At 30.7% G+C, this 22,177-nt stretch overlaps 5 protein-coding genes across 5 annotated transcripts; 2 read left to right on the forward strand and 3 right to left on the reverse strand.

The window, feature by feature from the left end:
- The first annotated feature begins 233 nt into the window (after window positions 1–233).
- LOC113370395 (myotubularin-related protein 2-like) lies at window positions 234–3,210 on the forward strand. Its single transcript, XM_026611061.1, has 11 exons — window positions 234–372; window positions 441–617; window positions 791–1,051; window positions 1,116–1,211; window positions 1,325–1,447; window positions 1,520–1,656; window positions 1,724–1,931; window positions 2,040–2,210; window positions 2,276–2,483; window positions 2,603–2,781; window positions 3,072–3,210. The coding sequence occupies exons 1-11, from the start codon at window positions 238–240 to the stop codon at window positions 3,207–3,209; spliced, it is 1,833 nt and encodes a 610-aa protein (XP_026466846.1). The 5' UTR covers window positions 234–237; the 3' UTR covers window position 3,210.
- Window positions 3,211–3,371: 161 nt separating this feature from the next.
- Window positions 3,372–4,398, reverse strand: LOC113370398 (ATP synthase subunit e, mitochondrial-like). Its single transcript, XM_026611064.1, has 3 exons — window positions 4,243–4,398; window positions 3,940–4,096; window positions 3,372–3,511 (listed from the first exon to the last, which is right to left on the reverse strand). Exons 1-3 carry the CDS (start codon window positions 4,285–4,287, stop codon window positions 3,483–3,485), a joined length of 231 nt encoding a protein of 76 aa, XP_026466849.1. The 5' UTR covers window positions 4,288–4,398; the 3' UTR covers window positions 3,372–3,482.
- Window positions 4,399–4,996: 598 nt separating this feature from the next.
- Window positions 4,997–7,763, reverse strand: LOC113370397. Its single transcript, XM_026611063.1, has 6 exons — window positions 7,606–7,763; window positions 7,366–7,514; window positions 6,940–7,118; window positions 6,190–6,298; window positions 5,891–6,027; window positions 4,997–5,724 (listed from the first exon to the last, which is right to left on the reverse strand). Exons 1-6 carry the CDS (start codon window positions 7,723–7,725, stop codon window positions 5,567–5,569), a joined length of 852 nt encoding a protein of 283 aa, XP_026466848.1. The 5' UTR covers window positions 7,726–7,763; the 3' UTR covers window positions 4,997–5,566.
- Window positions 7,764–8,671: 908 nt separating this feature from the next.
- Window positions 8,672–18,328, forward strand: LOC113370896 (probable multidrug resistance-associated protein lethal(2)03659). Its single transcript, XM_026611571.1, has 25 exons — window positions 8,672–8,751; window positions 9,060–9,154; window positions 9,342–9,507; window positions 9,898–9,969; window positions 10,040–10,244; window positions 10,320–10,542; window positions 10,628–10,767; window positions 10,892–11,050; window positions 11,146–11,220; window positions 11,298–11,474; window positions 11,613–11,892; window positions 11,992–12,188; window positions 12,250–12,456; window positions 12,520–12,705; window positions 12,768–12,947; window positions 13,023–13,165; window positions 13,238–13,331; window positions 13,398–13,602; window positions 13,665–13,791; window positions 13,966–14,242; window positions 14,356–14,490; window positions 14,625–14,904; window positions 15,053–15,291; window positions 15,528–15,804; window positions 18,204–18,328. Exons 1-25 carry the CDS (start codon window positions 8,672–8,674, stop codon window positions 18,326–18,328), a joined length of 4,344 nt encoding a protein of 1,447 aa, XP_026467356.1.
- Window positions 18,329–18,823: 495 nt separating this feature from the next.
- LOC113370897 (NAD(P) transhydrogenase, mitochondrial-like) lies at window positions 18,824–22,033 on the reverse strand. The gene is given in 11 exon segments (XM_026611573.1): window positions 18,824–18,967; window positions 19,068–19,279; window positions 19,454–19,684; window positions 19,760–19,999; window positions 20,065–20,262; window positions 20,265–20,438; window positions 20,524–20,620; window positions 20,698–20,939; window positions 21,010–21,282; window positions 21,395–21,616; window positions 22,009–22,033. Coding segments are annotated over 11 exon segments (2,058 nt in total).
- Window positions 22,034–22,177: the final 144 nt, after the last annotated feature.

The following is a 22,177-nucleotide window of genomic DNA, read 5'->3' on the forward strand; positions in this document are numbered from 1 at the left end:
AAAATCATAGGTTAACTGTATATGTGTCAAAGATAAAAAATATCATTTAAGGAATTTTATTTATTATATAATACATTATCTATTATTTAACTGTAGAATAAAATATTGCAATAAGCTGAACACCCTTATGCTTAAACACTGTGAAAGTTCAAACAACTAACGAAATATTAAAAAAAAAAAAACAAATATTTTAAATAATTTATATCATGATATAATTTGTATTACATTAAAATAATCATGGACAAACGTGCTTCGACAGATCTAATAAATACCGAAATGTATGTAATTTCACCCTCTAAAAATGTAAGTTCAGACTCATTAGATTCTGATTCAAAGTCTAGTTCTTTAAATTCAAAGCATAACAATGAATTGGTAAGTTCGTTCCTTGAATAATATATAATCTATTTATTTATTTTTTACATAAGTTGTTATCATTATAGGCTGAAGATGCAATCCCATTAATTTCTGGTGAAATGGTAGTCAGTTCATCAAAAGATGTTACTTATCTATGTCCATATAGTGGGCCAGCTCGAGGAACGCTCTCTGTCACTAATTATAAATTATACTTTAAAGCAGCTGAGAGGGAACATTATATACTAGATGTTCCTTTGGGCGTGGTTAGAAAAAGAATTAACTTTATTGTTCATAAATTTTATTTTAATTCACTTAAAGTTTAAATATATTAGGCATTTTCAATTATCCAGTGGCTGAAAATTTAATATGTTTGTGTAAAGCTTTTTAAGTTTCATAATATGCTGAACCTTATTTCAACCTTCAAAATTTGCATTAGGTATCAAGAATTGAAAAAGTTGGTGGAGCTAGTTCTCGTGGTGAGAACAGTTATGGCATTGAAGTATTTTGCAAAGATATGAGAAATTTAAGATTTGCTCATAAACAAGAATTACATTCAAGAAGAAGTATTTTTGAACGATTACAACAATATGCATTCCCTTTATCACACAAAACATCACTATTTGCTTTTACATACAAGGAACAATTTAAAGAAAATGGTTGGAACGTTTATGAACCTATAGCAGAACTTAAAAGAATGGTATGTTATTATATATCTATATTTATCTATTTTTGTGAAACACTTTAATGTCCCTTAATTTCAGGGTATTGGCAATAGTGATTCTTGGAGAATAACTAAAGTTAATGATAAATATGAGATTTGTGATAGTTATCCTTCTGTTTGGGCTGTTCCTGTTTCAGTAAGTTTTCATTTACTGCTATCATCACATCATAATAAGGCTTACTTATTGTTATTTCAACAAAATATGAAGATTTTAATAAGACAACTGTTTTTTGCTTCAAAATTTTGCAGTGTACTGATGATGATCTTCGAGCTGTTGCAGCCTTCAGGAGTAGAGGACGACTGCCAGTTCTTTCATGGATTCATCCCATTTCACAAGCGAGCATTACTAGATGTTCACAACCACTTGTTGGAGTAAGAGTTTAATGGTTTTGAATTCATATTTTTGTGATTATAGATGATAATAATATACATTTTTTTTTGGAGGTCAGTGGTAAACGAAGTGCAGATGATGAGACATATGTCAGGACACTTATGGAAATAAATTTACAATCTCACAAATTATCAATTATTGACGCAAGACCGATGGCTAATGCAATTGCAAATAAAGCTAAGGGTGGCGGGTAAAATACAATGATATATATTTGTAAGTAAATACAAGAAAAATTAATTCATTTCTTATTTTTGTAGTTATGAAAATGAAGATGCATATATACATGCTGACTTGGTTTTTCTTGATGTCCATAATATCCATGTAATGAGAGAATCTCTGAGAAAATTAAAAGAACTTTGTTTCCCAGGCATTGATGAAACAAAATGGTTATCCAATTTAGAACAATGCTATTGGTTAAAACATTTGAAAGGAATTATTGCTGGTGCTGTCAGAATTGTGGATAAAGTATTAATAAAATTATCATTATTCATTCATCATTATTAGTAATATATAGCTCCATAACAAAAAAATATTTTTAAACAAATGCCTAACTAATAATTGGTTTATTATTAGATAGAAAACCATCGGAGTTCAGTTATGGTGCATTGTTCAGATGGTTGGGATCGAACAGCACAGCTTACAGCTCTTTCCATGCTACTTTTAGATCCATACTATCGCACTATGCGTGGTTTCCAAGTTCTTATTGAGAAAGAGTGGTTGTCATTTGGTCATAAATTTCAACAGGTTTATAATTTACATCAAAATGATTTTGATTAAATATAACTTGTTATTTTTCATTGTGGTTGTAGCGTGTTGGGCATGGTGATGACCATCATAGTGATGCTGATCGTTCCCCAGTATTCCTGCAATTTATGGATTGTGTATGGCAAGTTGGTCAACAATTTCCAACTGCATTACAATTCAATGAGCATTTCATGATTACTGTTATTGATCATTTGTATTCATGTCGTTTTGGAACCTTCTTGTGTAATACGGAAAGAGAACGCGTCAAAGAAGGTATGAAAAGCTCATTTACATAAAATTATTTGAATATCACAATATTTTTAAATTGGAATTATGTCACTAAATGTTCTAATTGTTTATTTTTCATAAACATAGTTGTGTTTTACTTATAGATGTTAAGAATCGTACAGTATCATTATGGTCATATACAAATAGCTGTAATCCAGAGCAATATATAAATCCATTATACAATGATTCTGGGCCCACTGTTCTACTTCCAGTTGCCTCCATTCGTGTTATAAAGTTATGGAAAGGATTATATTGTCGCTGGAATCCTAGTATGAGACCTCAGGTAAAAAATACTATATAATCTAGTATTAAAGCCTACATTAATTGGATCAGAAAGTTTCAAGTTAATGACATTAAACCTAACAAAAAAAGTAAATTGACTAGTTCAAGTATATTGACTATTGATTAGTAACGTTCGAAGAAATACATGCAAGCAATAACGAAAGAAATATATTTTTGAATACTTATTCAATGAACTATTTTATATAAGATAAGTATTTCCTAATGCTTACTCATATAAAATAAATTCTTTCTCATATAATGTTGAACTAAAGCCATATATTTAAATTGCAGGACCCAGTTTACCAAAGAAGTAGAGAATTATTGGCTTTAAGAGAACAACTTGAAAGACAATTAGAATGCAGTAAAGAATTAAGAGCAAAGGGAAGTAATGCTACACATAGTCGAGTTACTTCTTCACCATTACACTAAGCTACACATTTAAAACTGAAATTATTTTTTAATTATTAAGAAATTTTATTCATATTCATATATCACCTATATATATAAAATAATGTTTTACACTAGTAAAAGCATATATATATATATATATATATATATATATATATAAGAAAAACAATAAAGTACAAACAATTGTATGTATAATAACTTTTTATTTCACATAAAATCCGAATAATTTACAGAGCACATCTAATGCCTTATGGTGAATGTTACTGCATTTCCTATTTAATAATGCTAATCTGTTTAAAGTGAAGCGAAGTATTTGTTTTCCTCTGTAATAAATTCATTTCAATTACTTATTTTTAATAATGTGCACTGATTATTATATAACATGGGCTTCAGAACTTTTTTTTGCAACTTCTCTTATTTTTTTTTTTTTTGAGTTTTAGTAAGTTAAAAAAATATGAGAAATAATTACTTTCCCTATAAAAATGAACTTGGTTGGAATAGAATAACTTATTAAGAAGCTTTGCAGTTGTATTTCATACCAACAAGATAAGTTTTTATATAAATCCATAATACAATTCTATATCCTTAGATTTTATGTGAGAATAAAGTTAACAGTAGCTTGTATTAAAGTAAGATGTGTAAATAAAGTAAATAGTAATTTTTATTAACAAAAATATAAACAAGAATGTTGCAAGTTACTTTATTAATTAATCCCATGAAAATTCTAATTAAATGCTGTAAGAAAACTAACCTTCTTGAGCTCGTTTCTTTTCCTCAGCTAATTTTGCATCCCGAATTGCTTTATGTTTAGCTTCGACTTCTCTAATTCCTACTTCGCGTTTTGCCAGCCTGCTTTGGTGAGCTGCTCCATATAATATTCCGACAACGAGAAAACTCCACCTTCCGAACTGAAATCACAATTATTAAAAAACTTACAATATAACTTAAAGCTCTGAACCTCACATTATTTAGAATATTACATAATGAGCAAAAATTTCATGGTAGAATGTATAAACAATTGAATTGATTGCAATTAATACCAGTATAAACTTACTTTGATCAGAGGTGAAACGCGAACTGGTGCTTTTCCCTGGTCCATTTTAATTAATGATATTAATAATTTTCGGACTTTCAAGTATCAGTCTGTCAATTTGCGACCTCCGTTTTGATGAAATTGCTAAACTGACATCTATTGCATGCTAAGCTAATCGTGTCGAAACTTTAATGAATAAGCTTTACCAACATAAAGGCTATTACTATCGTAGTCATATCCCGTCAATTTATATTGTCTATTGTAATTCTCAATTCCTGATCCGTTCAAATTCAAAATTAATTTAAAGAAATTAATCATGAAATCAATAGTAACGTGAATGATTGTAAACATTGTAAAATAGTTATTTTTTACAAATACTCTATCCTAGATAATATATATTATTTTGCATTATAGATAAGTTTGCAATATGCAAATATATAAAAAAAATGGCTTATCCTGCCCATAGTTAAAAGAAGAGTATAAGATCTAGCCTATAATTATCAATTTGAATATAAAAAAATTAATGGCCACTACATAACAATACAGCGTTATATGAATAAAAAATACAGGATCATTTTTCTTTTGTCTACCCAGAGAATACACAGAAATGAACTACTACTGTTTAAGTCTATTTAATTTAATATCAATGTCAATATGAAAAATATAATGAGCTAAGCAGTAGTACAATTTAGCTAAAACTATAAATAGTTTTAATTTACTAAATAAACACACATTTTTTAACATACCGAATAAATATGTTTATTTGTCTACATGAATGTTAATGTATTTTAATTAATTACATGTCATTAAAATATTGAACAGTTTTAGAAAGTTTTAATAAATAAATCAACTATAATTTTAGTGTGCGCAATGACATCTGTCAAGTTATTTTCTAATATTCTGTCTAAATAAATGAGAAAAATCCAAAATGTTCAAAATGGAGGGATGCTATTTGTCAGGAGGGGGTATGTAATAACAGCTATCTGAATCGTCACATTTCTCATAGCATTCTGGTGGTATAGTGATGGGTTCTCGGACAGGAGCGGGGCAAATAGGATAATTATCTTCAAGTTCTGAATCTTCAGAAGGCTGTTCCTTTTCTATAATTTCATCATTTTAATTTAATTTGTTTGCACACAATAAATGGTTTACAAATTGAAAACTAATGTAAAAAAATTAAGAGCAAGTTTTCTGAAAATTAAAAATAAAAGATGACTTAATTTAGTATCAGTGTCATCGGGTTATGCAGTAACATCCAATCATGCAAATAAATGATTAATTATGACCATGCCAGAGACAGATTTTCACATGAATTTATATAAATACTTCTGCTATAATTCTTAAATTATTTTTCTTCTTTAGCAGCTGTTTCTTCTTTAGAGTCTGGAAGCAAAGCTTCTTTCACCTTAATTACCAAATTCCCAGCAAATTCAAAAGTTTCATTTAAATTTGTGGGAAGTTTGGGTAGAGTGGGCAAAGGTACGGGTTCATCCCCAGGTTTGACTGCATTCAAAGTTATCAAATTAAATTTTGAAAACCATTTTATACAAAAATTATTCAAATCTTGCAAGATAATTGGGAAAATATTTAAATTAATATTAAAAGCTATTAAATATTTTAAGTTGTGTAAGAAAATATGTCAAAGTTCCTATAACTTAAAACATCTCACCTCCATACATAAAATTGTAAGCAATTTTTACATATTGTTTAGTTAAAGCTAAGCCTTCCTCAGCTTGTCTCTCTGCATCATTTGGATAACAAATATAATACATTCCTCCTGCACCCGCAGAAGTATAAATAAACTTTCTGAAACAATTGGAAGTTGATTTTGAGTGTTTATTTGTTGGAAGTTGAGTCGATAATTATAAATAAACGCATTACAAAATGTTATAAAAAATACTGTTATTTCTTTCAATTGAACCATAAAATTAGTATTGCAATAAAATATAGTTTAAAATTGAAATTCACCTAAATAATCCTCCCCTCAAAGCTAAGATGAATCCAGCAACACCTCCCATTGCTATAGCTCCTAAACGATGTGTGTCACTAGCTTCCTCACGAAGATATACTACAAAACCTAAAATAAAAAAATAACATGAAATAATAAATGCTTGTAGACCTAGCATCACTAAGTCAGGGACGAATAACATTAGATAATAGAAATATGCATTTTATTCTTTTTGCATATACTTGAAAAGAATCTTGCAAAATTGTTAAGAATGAGGTACACGAAAAATGTGATTTATATTCATTTTGCTTTTTACATATAAAGTTCTATCATAGAAATTGCTAAAAATATTTTTAGATTTTGTTTGTTATTTATATATATATTATATGAATTTATAGAAAATTCATTTTATTTGCTTAAAAATGCAATTTTGCAAGAAAAACATTTCATAGAGTATGAATTTTATATAATGATTATGGAGATCTTATATTTATTTATCATTAGCGATGCTAGGTATAATAAAAATGATTACCAATGTAAATGCAGGAGATGTGTGGTAGATCTTAATACTATTGTCAGTGGAAATTGCATTATAATGAAACTGTTGATAGGCAACATTGGTGTCCTACAAAAATGTAGGGATGCTTCTGGATTTCATTATGCATTGATCGCAATTGCCTAAATGAAGCCAAAGAACAAATTCAGTATATGATGTAAATTCGTTTTAATTTATGCAGATGATTGAATTGATATTGAATTATTTCACTTACATTTTACACTTTGTGTTCCTTCATTGATTTTGTCATCAAGGACACCTTTCTGTTGTTGGAATTTGCCATATATGTCAGTAAAGCCTTCCCGTAAGTTTCTAATGCTTCTTTCAAGTATGCTTGGCTCTTCTGTTATTAATTTGCTCCTCTCAGAGTCAGGTGGGCACTCATCTTGAGCACTGCAATTTTGTATAAATAAATTAGCAATAAAAATATATAAATTTTCAGTGTACAAGTTAATATACTATGCACCAGTTACTCAATTTGGCATGTCAATAATTTAAAATGTGTATGTATCTTAATTTTCAAGTTTAAAATGTATATATTTCTTGACATTTTAGTCTGAAATGTATATGTTCCTTAATATTATAATGACCAAACATTTCAAGAGAATTGTTATCAGCATATTACATTTTATTTACTTACCATTTACAACAATCTGTGTTTCCATAAATTGGTAATTCTGATGGTCGACAGAGTTTGGGGCAATTGCATGAACCTTGGCATACTTCGCGATTGACCATCAGTGGAACTGCACAAAAAGTGGCCCCCGGAATGAGCATTGCTTTCAGCACCTGAAGAATCCGCATATTAATGAATATTTTATTTTTACCACAAACATCTTTTCACTATTTTATATACATCATGCCTCTACACAAATAATACCTTAGCAGATAAATGAGTGAACCTCATCGTTACGATTTTTTTGAGTTTTGTTATTGGAATAATCTGTAGAATTACTACATTTGGCAGAATGCGTTTTACATAACTCGTATTCGATGACATCTATGTTTTCTGAAGCGATTTCGATCGCTTAGGTTCGACATTTAGATGACCGCGAATTTTAAATTATTTAAAATAAACTAATTAAATTTTTTGAATATTCGTAAGCGATTCAGAAAAATGTTTCATCATGTTATCAAATGTTTTTTTTTACGCTTACTGTGATAATTTGACTTTTAATACTGAAAACAAGTTTAGCGCAAACCACTTCACGTAAGTCAAATGTCAATAATGTCATACGTTTCATAAGTGTCATAACGGTCATAACGTCCTAAATCGAATGAATAAAAAATTTAATAGAAAATAATAAATTAAAAACTGGAAAATTTAATATAAGTTCTATCGATAGCATAAAAAATTGTTTTTTGGTTAGTTCGCTAATATTAAATTGTGTATTGCAAGAAATACAAAATATCAATGAATATGTAATTGTCAACATCGAAATCTACTTTAATTATTATATTCTTAACAGAACATACGTTAATGCATGGGGTAACCATGCCATATAATAATCCAGGTTTAAACGAGTCCATCAAATCTCCTAGTTCGAAGTGGGCCTCCATAATTTCAGAAGCAGTCATTTCAACTTCCTCTTTTGCTCGATTTGCGGGATTCATTGCGGGACAGATGCCGGAAACAGAAAATTTAGTGTCATTTACGAGAATTTTTAAGTTCACAAAAAAGTATAAATCGAATAAATGAAACAAAAGAATACTATAGTGTACTATATTCATATTTATAAGTGATTCATTTCAATTTTCAAAATTATCCGCAAAAATATTAAAATAATGGTTATTATTATTAATTTATGTTTAGTTTTAAGTTTTTGCCTGTACATGCATTAATATTATTAGAAACATGTTTTAAATTATGTATAAACTATTGTTTTTAACTTTTAATCCGGTGTGTGTTTGATTGCCCCTCTCGAATTGAGAAATTATTCATAATAATGATAGCATACGAGCATGAATATAATGATGAACCGAATCCACGATCAGTAGCTAACCCTTTGTCAGTAGTTTTATTTTGGTAAGTGAAGAATGATTTTAAATTATTATTTTCACGAAAATTCCAATCGCTTTTCTGGGATACAAAATATTTATATTTTTGTCATTATTTGGCTGCGGTCGTTTTCGTTGGCAACAGAAATTGTATTTCGACGAAAAGCAAACCTAGTTGCAAATTATAATTTAAGATATCTATAGAGACATCCTTTAGATCTGAGCCAATTTTAATGAAATGCCAATGAAAACTTCAGTTTTATTTTAACTCCAAGCTACTATAAAAATTAAATTTAAATTCCAATTATATTCTAAATTTGGTAATTCAATCTCTAGGTGGACTATGCCTATATTTCGCAAAAGATGCCAACGAGAATTTGAAGAATATGATCTTTATAGACCTCTTCCACAGCACCGATCACAATATTTGGGTAAATATGATTAATGATTATAAACTGCAAATTGTATTTTATGCTTAGCATTACACTAATCTAAAATGTTATATATGTATTACACGGCATTAGATTAGAATAACTATAATATTTTTTTGTTTGGTACAATTAGCATTACAGATTATTCTTTAGCTCATTTATTTGAGAATAAGATTTAAATTTTCAGGTGATCAATTTTGCACTGAATGGAGGTACATGCGCGACCGTCACCCCGTTAGTCCTGGTGAAAGGATGCGCAAAAGCAGACCTCGAGTGTGGAGAGTATTGGCTCGCTTATTTGGTTTAAAGCTGTTTTTATACGGATTTTTGTACTTTTTAGTAGAAATTGTTAGGTAATATTATTTTATTATTATTATCAACAAAATATATTTATCTCATTCGATATTTTTATAAACTATATGGATTGTTTATATTTAATACAAATACGCACGGAAAGTATGCCGCAATTGTTGCACTATATACTGCCATTTTGACCCATCGCGATACCATTCCAGCCCCGTAGCATACTCGTATTGAACCCATCGGGTTGACCATGGGTCAAACCAGGGCTCTGACATAAGTATCGTCATGGGTTAACCTATGTTCATATATGGTACCAGTGGGTTGACCATAAGTTAACCCTACAGTCCATTGTGACGACCATAGGTTGACCCTAAGTCAACCATGTGCTGTGTGGGTATATATCATAATTTGTAATTATTAACTATTGTATAATATTACAGATTACATCAACCATTATTACTAGGACTACTAGTTCAATATTTCACAGAAGAAAATGGCAGAAATAATAACACGTGAGTTCAATAAGTTTTATAGGTCTATTATTATATATTGAAAATTATGTAATTTTAATGTTGTTGTTAGCGTCAAGTATACATATATGCAAAGAGTTTTTCATTACCATGCCCAAAATCAATCAGCAATAACCAGATCAGAAGCATATTTCTTTGCAAGTGGTGTTGTTTTCTGCTCTGCCTTGGCTGTTTTGGTAACTCATCCATTATTGATGGGATGCATGCATATAGGAATGAAGATTCGCGTGGCTACATGTTCTGCTATATACAGAAAGGTTTATATATCAATCTAACTTCAATAATTGCTAACTATTTATTTCTTTAATAATTTAAATAATAATTTTCTGCAGGTCTTGAGATTAAGCAGATCAGCATTAAGCCAAACATCGGCCGGGCAAGTTGTAAATTTAATGTCCAACGATGTAAATCGTTTTGATACCGCGCCTTTATTTCTTCACCATGTCTGGGTTGGTCCTACATTATCTTTTATAATCACTGTATTTTTATACAGTGACGTTGGACCCAGTGCGTTATATGGAATTTTGCTAATTTTACTTTTAATGCCATTGCAAAGTAAATATTTGGAATATTAATATAAATTTATATACATAAATATATATATATATTAAAAATAATAATTTATATTTGTATTTTATAGTCTTTTTGGCTTACACCACTTCCATATTGCGACACAGAACTGCCCGTTTAACTGATGAAAGAGTTAGAATTATGAGCGAAGTTTTGCGTAGTATAGACGTTATCAAAATGTATACATGGGAACCACCGTTTCAAAGGCTTGTAAATATATTGAATATGTTTATATATATATATATATATATATATATATATATATATATATATATATGTGACGTATAAAAATGTTTTTACTATACAATTAAAACTATATACAAAATTTACTCAGGTTCACGATTTACGCAATAGTGAAATGAAACAAATTCGTGGATGTGGCTACATTAGAGGAATTGTAATGTCTTTTATTATGTTTGGTACGAGATGCGCTATATTTGTAACTTTAGTATCTTATGTCCTATTTGAGTATGGGCACCTTACTGCAGAGAAGGTACTTTCATTCAGAATATATACAATAATATATATATATATATATATATATATATATATATATATATATAACAAGACACTATTTTCAAATTGAAGGTGTTCATGGTTATCGCTTATTACAACATACTACGTACTGCAATGACGGTATATTTTGTACAAGGGGTTGCCCAGGTGAATACATATATCTAATGTATTAATAATGCATTAATTTTTGAACTTATTTTATTAATCGTATTGCTTATTCTCAGGTAGCAGAATTATGCGTAGCTTTGCAGCGCATACAGTCATTTATGGATCACAGCGAAAATATCATAACCGATGAAACTAAAATGCCAAAGCCATCTCTAAGTACATTGGCAGTTCTGAATGAGAATCGCTTTCTTCCACAGCGTGAACCTGTTTTAGAAGTTGAATTAAGTACAAAGGTGCAAAAATAATCTTCAATTTATATATAAGGCAGAAGGTATTATTATGTCTAAAAGATTTGAGCCGATTAATTATATTTTAATTTCGTTTATTAAAGTCACTTTCATAGTTTTTTAAGATTATATCTTAAAATTTAGGTAAAATTACGTTCTCGTATTCCATCTGAAGAAGACATGGCACCTGGTATATTTTTATTACACGCTTTTGCAAAATGGCGCAATGAAGATCCTAAGTACGATTTACGTGATTTGACATTGACCTTAAGACCAGGTACGCTGTGCGCAGTTACTGGACCAGTAGGAAGCGGTAAAACATCTTTACTGTATTTACTTTTACGAGAACTACCAGTACTGAGCGGATTTGCTCGCATAAATGGTGCTATGAGTTACGCCTCTCAGGAACCTTGGTTATTCGTAGGTGAAAATAATTTAAAAAATAGCGAGTTTTATTTAATAATAATAATCTAAAAATGTATGCCATAAAGAATACCAAGTTTTACTGATTTAATCAATTTAGGTACAGTTCGCCAGAATATACTATTTGGCCAAGAGTATGAGAGAAGGCGTTATAGAGCAGCAGTAGCAGCGTGTGCTCTTGAAAGAGATTTTGAACTCCTTCCAAATGGTGATCATTCTATAGTTGGAGAACGAGGCGTTTCATTAAGTGGTGGACAAAGAGCAAGAGTAAATTTAGCAAGAGCCGTTTACAGAAAAGTAAAACAGCTAATTTCTTTTTTAATTATTGGTATAATTCTAAAACGGAAATAAAACTTAGGCCGATATTTATCTATTGGATGATCCATTATCCGCGGTGGATGCAAAAGTAGGACTTCAACTTTTTAGAAATTGTGTTACTGGTTTCCTCAGGGATAAAACTGTAATACTGGTCACCCATCAACTGCAATATCTTCAAAACGTCGAACACATTATATTAATGGGCGATGGCTACATAGAAGCTCAGGGCAGTTTTGATGAGGTCTTGGTAAATATTTCTAATTTCATGCAATTACAACTCAAAGTCCGTACTTTAGAGTACAATTTTTAGGAAAGCGGCAAAGAATTTGCTCAATTAATGAAAGAGATCAAGCAATGCGGCGATATGCTAGAAGATGATAAACCAAGTACTTCTGTAACTACCCCTGCCGGCAGCAATATACCCAAAAAAATCAGCCGTCAATTTATGATGGGCCTGAGTGCAAGCGGTGCTTCTTTATCAGAAAAGATTAAAACGGTTTGCTTGTTATTGTACTTCTGAAACAAGTGTGCTATATTCATATAAAAAATTACTTTTAGCGGCCGCCTCAAGAAGTTGAAGTCCATTCGCATGGAAGAGTAAAGGGACAAATTTATTCAAATTATTTTCGTGCTGGTGTTAAGTGGCCCCTGATAGTTATATTAATAATGTTATTTTTAATAGCACAAGCATCTGTTAGTGGTACAGATTGTTGGCTCACATATTGGGTGAACACAGAGGTACATTTATATTTGATTCATTTATAAATATTCTTTATAAAAATTGATACAAATTGAATTTTATATTTTTAAAAGGTTCATTATAGAATGACTGGTGACAGAGATATGGATACTCATACTTGTATCATGATTTATGCCGCACTAAATTTAACAATCATAATATCGTCTTTAACAAGATCATTTATGTTTTTCTGGGTTTGCGTTAAAGCATCTGTAAAGTAAGGAAATAACCTAACAATAAGATATTTGGCAACAAATAAAATATAACATAACTTATGTTGGTTTTTAAGATTACATGATGACATGTTTTTAAGTATATCCCGAGCTACAATGCGTTTTTTCAACACCAACCCTTCAGGACGAATTTTAAATCGATTTTCTAAGGTAGTGAAACCCAGTATATATAAATAAAAAAATTTTTTATCTTCCTAAATAAATGCCTTTATTTAGGATATGGGGGCAGTAGATGAATTATTACCTTATGCAATGATGGATACAGTACAATTGTCGTTCAATATGCTTGGAGTACTAGCTGTAGTTGCAGTTGTAGAACCCACACTCTTAGGACCACTTGTAGTTATTCTTATTGGATTCTGGCTGATGAGATCTATGTACGCCCGGACTAGTACAAGTATCAAACGTCTTGAAGGAATTAGTAAGGAATTTATTTGACTGATAAGACTAATCATAAAAAACATAAAATTTACCTCTTGTTAGCACGAAGTCCAGTATTTTCACATTTAAATGCTAGTATTCAAGGATTACCGACTATAAGATCCTTCCACATGGAAAGACGGTTGTCAGACGAGTTCGATTCCCATCAAGACTTACACAGCTCTTCTTGGTAAATTATTATATTTATATAATATTTATAATATAATATATAAAATAATTAAGATCTATTTAAATTTACTATTTCAATTTCATAACGGCAAAGTTGTAATAATTTTTAATAATACATTTTCGATCATTCATTATATTTAAAAAGTAAAATCATTATGAAATATGCATTTCATAGGTATTTATTCATTGGAATTAGCCGTGCATTTGGATACTGGTTAGATTTGGGATGCGTGTTGTTTGTGGCTTGTGTGACTTTCAGTTTCTTATTGTCAAGTACTGAGTATTCAGATTCGAAAGCAGGAGCTGCTGGCTTAGCTATCACCCAATGTATTTCTCTTACTGGTGTTTTTCAATGGGGTATGAGGCAGTCTGCCGAGATGGAAACTCAAATGACATCTGTAGAGAGGATTTTGGAATATAAAAATATCGATCATGAAGGTGCTTTGAAAAGTGTGAGTTAAACCAAAATAACTCTCTCTCTCTTTTTCATATATATATATATATATATATATATATATATATAATATTTATATAATATTTCATGATGTTTACTTGATTTATGTAGGCGCCCGGCACAGAACCTCCACATGATTGGCCCAAGACGGGAAAAGTTGAATTTTGTGATGTTTCTCTTTCATACAGTCCAACTGCAAAACCTGTGTTGAGAAATCTTTCTTTCGTGGTGCCAGCCCGCACAAAGGTACACAACCTATACAAAACAAAGACAATTAAACTTACTTGAGATAAAAGTTATTTAATACACTTCATTTAATTAAGAAAATTATTTTTATATTGAATTCAACAGAAAATATGCTATAAGTCACTTTTATCTAGATGGGTATCGTTGGCCGGACCGGAGCCGGCAAGTCATCAATTATAGCTGCTTTATTTCGCATGGCGCCATTGGATGGTGAGATTTTGATCGATAATTTGGCTACGTCAACAATGGGTCTTCATGATTTAAGACGTGTCATTAGCATAATTCCGCAAGAACCAGTTTTATTCTCAGGAACCATACGTAAAAACTTAGATCCATTTGAGGAACATTCAGATGCAGAATTGTTTACGGCGCTACGAGAAGTTGAATTATTGGAAGTTGCCAGGCCTGAAATTGGTGAGCTATTGTATTATGAATAAGTAAATTATAGTTGTGTTAAAGTATTGTTCATTACCAAAATTTGGATTGATGCATAATTATCCATGATATGTTATTGCTTGTACACTATGTTTAGTATCTTTTTTAATTTGTTCCTTATCCTCAGGTGGTCTAAATCACAATTTATCAGATGGTGGCGGAAATTTAAGTATAGGTCAACGACAACTAGTATGTTTAGCACGTGCACTTGTACGTGGTAATCGTATATTAGTTCTAGATGAAGCTACCGCTAATGTTGATGCCAAAACTGATTTTCTTATACAGACTGCAATTCAAACTCATTTTAAAGAATGCACCGTTTTTACGATAGCTCATCGGCTGCATACAGTTATGAGTTGTGATAAGGTAGTGAAAGATTATTTAACAATAATAATCGAATTTAGAGATATTTAGAGAGATCGTTATATTCTTATAAGAATATACCGCTTAGCTGGTGTTTTAAAACAAATATTTGTAACAATCAGGATTTTGTTATTTTTATATAATGATATTTTCTCTAATGATCATTTCAGTTTAAAATGATTTTGATTCGATCGCATTTGACAACATTTTTAAAAGATTATTTTATTTATTTTAAAAAGATACTTGTAATGGATGCCGGACGAGTAGTTGAATATGAATCACCATGGCGATTACTTCAAAGCCCAGATAGCTTTTTATCTATATTAGTCCGTCAAACTGGCCCGGAAATGGCCGCTGTGCTGATCGCAATGGCCCGTAAGGCCAGTGATGATGATCCAAGCGCACCAACAGCTCAAGATATTCAACAATCATATACAACGGCAGATGATCAGAAAACCGAGAGATCTTCAACATCCTCGCGCTCCGTGGAACGCAGTGATATTGTCGGAATTCCAGGTTATTTTAAATATCTTATTATTTTTGAAATTTATTTCATATAACATGATGCGCTAAATTAATCAAAATAGATATATTTTGCAACTATTAATTATTTTTAGTGAAATCGCCAAGTAAATTATGATGTTTAATCCATCATTATTATATTTGGTATTGGAAAGTAATCGAATAAATGTAATATTTTTTTTATAATTTTCACTTTTATTATATATATATATACCCAGTAAACCACAAAACGTAATGAAAACGTTAATAGAACGTAACAGATTATACGTAAAACATAACGGTTACGTAACCTAAGAGGCACACAGACGTATCTATTTCCGCCTCAAAAACGTAACGGCCTGTTTCGTTACGCGATAACGTAACGGTTTCGTTTTTGTAACGTTTCCAAATTGCGCGTAAACGTAACGGTTTCGTTTTTGTTAGGTTTCTAAATTACTAAATTAACGTGTAGGTGTCTTTAATGTAACTTAAAAATTTAATAGAATTTCCTGTAAATATAAAAACCATTTTTTATATTAATTTTATTTCATATTTTAATTAAGACTTTACAAAATTTACTTAATATATATACTTAAAATTACAAAACTACAGAATATAAATTTGAAATTTAAAAATTTGATTAAACTAATACAAAAATTAACAATGCTAACAAATTTCTACTTAACAGGATGGAATTAACTGTTTTATTTTGATTATAAAATTTTAACCATTGAAAATAAGTCTTGTGTAAAGTTCTTGGCAACTTTTGTTTATCAAATTGAAACCATTTCACTGCTTTCTGTTTGTAAATGTATCTAAAACAGAAACAAACAGGTTAGAAACAATTTCTACAATTTTTTTATTGATAATATTGATATAAATTTTTTGTAACATTACCTCTAATAATATTCATTATTTTCAAGTTATTGACAGCTAGGCAGTCCTTTCAACCATACCAAAAACATTAATTCTTCGCCGAATTACACTTTAGACAATAAAGAAGATTTTAGTCTCCGAATTTTTAAATATATTTTTGCTGAAGTAAAAACAATAAAAAGTTATGATTTTGAAATATTGTGATTATTAATATAAATTGTAACAAGACTTCTAATTACCTCTATTTACTTTCATTATTTATTAAAAACATATAGCAGCTAATTCTTTTATGAACATATTGCTCAAATATTGTCTTAATTGTTTCTTGTCAATTCAGTTGCAATTTTATCCACTGACTTTTAAATCATTATTTTGCTACAACTAAATCATAAAAAATTAATACTGAATCATCTAATCATCTCTAACTACCATAATGGGGTATACCAATTCCACGACACATAACACGAGTGTCATCATTTAATGTTGTAAAAAATGTTATTCTTCTTCAAATCGTTTTCTCTTGATGATGGTGGATTATTATTTTATATTCCAACTTTGCATTCATATTCTTTATTTGAGCAAATTGCTTTATTATGAAATCCATTTTTGAAGGTGCATTATGTTCTGTGTCATTATTTCTTCAATTGAAAACCATTGTATTAGTTTTTATTCCTGTTTTGCCGAACCATATTATTATTACTGCAGTACTACTTCATGAAGGGCTACAAATATTAAATATGTATTTGTATATCTCATGTTTACTGTTTACTAACCTTTTGACTCAACATTGCAATAATCATTGAGGTTATGACTTTTTTGTAGAATTTAATTATTATTTGATAAACATACTTATTATTTGATGAAAACATCTACAAATAACAAAATACGCGAATAGAATTTCCATTAATGACCAACCTATATACTGAAAAAAACTAATCATTATTATAATAATATATAAATTAAAATAATTTACACATGTTTTATATTTATACTTACCTTGATCGGTTCCATTTTAAACATTTTAACTGCACACTGCATAACTAATACGTTCTACATTAATCATATAAAACATTAATCATATAAATAATGATTAAATAAATGTTTCAAAAGAATGAAATAATTTGCTTGTCATAGTTCTATATGAAGCGTCCATTGTCATAGACAGAAAAGTAAAATATATAGAGTCACGCATAACTTAAAATTGTGATTTCGTCGCATAGAGTCACGCATAGATAAGAGAGTAGAACACGTAACCTATCTTTTTGACAGTTTTGTGAAACAGCTGTATCACACCGTCCATTTTGTATGTTACACTTACGAAACAGTTTAACGTAACGGTTACGTTATAAAAAATAACAATGCGTTACGTTTAAAGGTTATAATTAAACGTAACAGTTACGTTTTATTAACGTAACCATAAAAAACGTAACAACGTTTCTTCTGTGCTACGTTACTGTAACTTTATGTTACGTTTGTGGTTTACTGGGTATATATATATATATATATATATATTAATTGTCGCAAATCCTCGTGTTCAGGAAGAGACCCTCCAGATCAAGGCCCCAAAAATGGTGCTATAGAAGAATCAGCTGAAGTTTCTAGCAGTGGTCAAGATCAAACAGACAATCCAGAAAATGAAAATAATAATACTCGGAATCAATGAAACAAGCGTATTTTAATATTTTATTTAAATCTATATTATTCGCACATCAAATTTTATTTATTTTTTTCAAACCTAAATTATAAAAGTATAAAGAAATCACAAGGAATGTCAGTCTATTAGATCATTCATTTAATCGCATGAATTTAATTTATATAAAAGTGAAAAAAATATTTTCTAATTAGACTGTCAAATATTCTAGGCATTTTAATGTTATCACGTTTAAAAAGTATATTCTGCCTAAATGTGTAAATTGTTTTATATATTTTTTATAAAAAATTAATAGTACTTTCAGTATAACCACATGTCCTAAAAATAATAGATTTTCTTAATGATTCATGGTAACTTATTTTTCGTTTCTATAAAATTTCAAAATGTATAGTGTTATTTAAAGTTAATTTTCGCAATCATTTACCTTTTGCGATTCAGTTTTTTTAAAAGTCAATATAAAAATATTATCTTCTTATTAATTATAATATCCTTGAAAAAAAAATTAAATTAAGCCATCGCTCGAATTCCTTCTAGTAATGCTTCACATGTTTTCTTCGCGTCCCCAAGCAACATAGATGTATTAGGCTTGTAAAACACGGGATTATCAACGGCTGCGTAGCCTACGCCTAGAGATCGTTTCATCACAACAACCTATAAACATCAAAAGTGATTTTTATTAAGAACAAAAAATGGTTCGAAGTATTAACTTTAAAATATTTCATTTTGATAATTTTTTAAAACATAAACATACCTGATCAGCATTCCAAACTTTTAATACCGGCATTCCGGCGATAATAGAGTTCGGATCGTCCTCAGCCGCACTATTTACAGTATCATTGGCTCCGATCACGAGGACGAGATCTGTTTCCGAAAAGTCATCATTTATCTCTTCCATTTCAAGAACGTCGTCATAAGGTACTCCTGCTTCAGCAAGCAAGACATTTAGTTGTCCTGGCATACGACCTGTTATATATAATGTTTAGAGAAAAAACATTAGTTATTCATATTATTAATATGCTATATCTATTTCTTGCAATATTTCTTGAGCGCGCATTTATAAAATTTAAATATTGTTTTATTATTTTCTTTAATTTCATTATGCATTCTTGGCAATAATAATCAAAGCAATTATCCTACCGGCTACTGGGTGAATGCCAAATCGAACTTGTTTTCCGCGTGATTTGAGTAGTGTCGCCATTTCAGCTATTGGATATTGCGCTTTTGCTACACATAAACCATATCCTGGAGTTATAACGATTTTTCTTGCCTGCGAAATCATATCTATTACATTTGGAACTGCAACTTCGGTATGAGTGCCAGTAATAGCGGCTGCTTGTCCACTACCAGTGGACGACGTACCATATCCGCCTAAAAAAATCAATGAACTAAGTTATTAACCATATCACGTATGTGATAATTTTTTCTGATTTTTTATTAATATACCTAGGATAACATTAGGAAGTGATCTGTTCATTGCTTTGCACATAATATATGATAAAATTGCACCAGAAGACCCGATCAAAGCTCCAACAACCGTCATAAGATTATTGTTTAGCATAAATCCTTCGGCACACAATGCCCACCCCGAATAGCTGTTCAAAACCGTTATTACGACAGGCATATCGGCTCCTCCAATAGCCGCTGTTAGAGTAACACCCATTGCCGTAGACATTGCAGCAGTACCTATCAAGAATAAATATGAAGAAAAATTAAAATTAATTATTTCATCAAATTATTAATCATTATACCTCCAAGAAGTGCCATTCCTGTTCCTAAAGTGCCATCTGCAAAGAATGCTGCCATTGCCAAAGCATTTCCAGCTAATAACCCACCATTAATAGCGTGACGACCAGGAAGTAACAATGGCTTGGATGATAGTAATCCTTGTAATTTGCCGTAGGCGACAAGCGAGCCACTAAAAGTTACTCCTCCAATATACGTTCCCAAAATAATGCTGTTTTTAGCACTAAGGCTGACGGATCAGTTGCCAGTGATGGATAATCATGTAAAAATGTTGCGAAACATGTGAGAACAGCAGCTAAACCTACTAAACTGTGAAATCCTGCTACTAATTGAGGTAGGTCTGTTATCTGAATTCGTTTAGCTATGAGGGCCCCGATGCCTATAAAAATTAACAGAAGACGAAGATTAAACCCAAATCTGCACTTATTATTCTAACGTTAATAATCGATATATTTGTAATTTACCTCCTCCCAGTCCAGCGACTGCTGCCATTTGCAAAAGAACATCGTTATCCGGAGCTAATTGACCTAAAGTTGCAGCTATACCACCAGATACGCCAATCTGATTTACGATATGAGAGTATAGATTATTTTTATCAAAATCCCAGTAAAAATAACAGGTGTTATAAAATTTCTTACCATTCCTAAATAATTTCCTAGTCGCGCAGTTTTCTGTGATGAAAGACCTGCAAGTGCTCCTACACAGCATAGCGATGCGGCCAAATAAGCCATCTGATGTACTTCGGGACAACCATAATGAGTAGCTGCCAAATGTCCACCTAAGAAAGCTACAGCTGGCAGTGCAAATAATCCACCATACTCCGGAGGATCCCCAGGACGTTTGAACATATCTAACATACGTCTGGTAACCAAAAAACCGCCTGCAGATAAAACATAAATATACTTAATCGTCGTTTGATAAGTTTAATATTTTATTTATTCATTGCTTACCAGCGATGTTGACACAGGAAGCAAATGCTGCTCCTGCTGCCAAATACTGAACTGGTGTATGTGGAACTAAACCGCCACCCATCAGAAGCATGCCGCCTACCGCTGTAATACCACTCACAGCGTTTGTGACAGACATTAATGGAGAATGAAGTGCCGGTGTTACACCCCAAACTGTGTGATATCCGACTAATCCCGATAAAGCAAATGTAGAAGTCATTGCAGTGAATGCTGGGCCGGGTGATACAGATCCCAACGCAACGACACTTCCAAGTGCTGAAATAATTTTGTGATATAAAGAGATCTTCAGATATGAAATTATTCATTAGCGGTAATAATAATAGTGTAATAACTAATATATCAATATTTTGATTATGTATTTATTTACCAGTTGTGCAAAGCATGCACTCCTTGAAAGCTTTCATAAAAGGATCCACCTTTTCCGGTTCAGCGGTTGAAGCTTCCTTTTTTAGCGCTTTAGCAACGGCAGCCGGTGGCGCGGCCGAAACAGCGATCGGAGGTGGAGGCCACATCAGCTCGCCTTCCTTTAAAATTATACTTCCACGCACTACTTCATCTTCGAGACGGATATTAAAATAATCCTTTTCACCTGAAAAAACATTATAGTAACTAAAATAATGAAAAAAATTAAGACTCAAACAGACTAAAAACTTAATTTTAACAAGTTCAAGGAATTATATCAATAGTTAGCTAAATTCATAAAAGTGAATCACAGAAATAAGAGGTTTCGAACATTTTTATAATTATAAAAACATAGCTGAAAATCTATTGCTTAAAAGAATATCAACAAAATGCGTCTATTTGAATGATAACGAAGAATGTCCATTACGTAGTAAAAATAAATATAGCGATATCAGTTCGTTGCCGCATCTAAATATACCCAGTACTGTTCAACCACGTATTGTTCAAAGAAATATAAATAAGTCACTAATAAAAGTCAGTATGCATTGTAATCGTAGTAGGGCAATACAACAAACGCACATGGCGATATAAAATCAAGACGCATTAGTTATTCAAAAATAAGTAAATCTATTTATTAAACAACTTGCTATTAAATTTGAATGGGGTGAATTCGATTTTCTGAAAAGGCATAATAAATATTTATTCGTTTTATTATTGAAATTGCGTAAACGTAATATTATTTACTCTA

Source organism: Ctenocephalides felis, unplaced genomic scaffold, assembly GCF_003426905.1.
Source record: "Ctenocephalides felis isolate EL2017-DRISC unplaced genomic scaffold, ASM342690v1 CF-g0.4_SCAFFOLD_01492, whole genome shotgun sequence".
Lineage (NCBI taxonomy): Eukaryota > Metazoa > Arthropoda > Insecta > Siphonaptera > Pulicidae > Ctenocephalides > Ctenocephalides felis.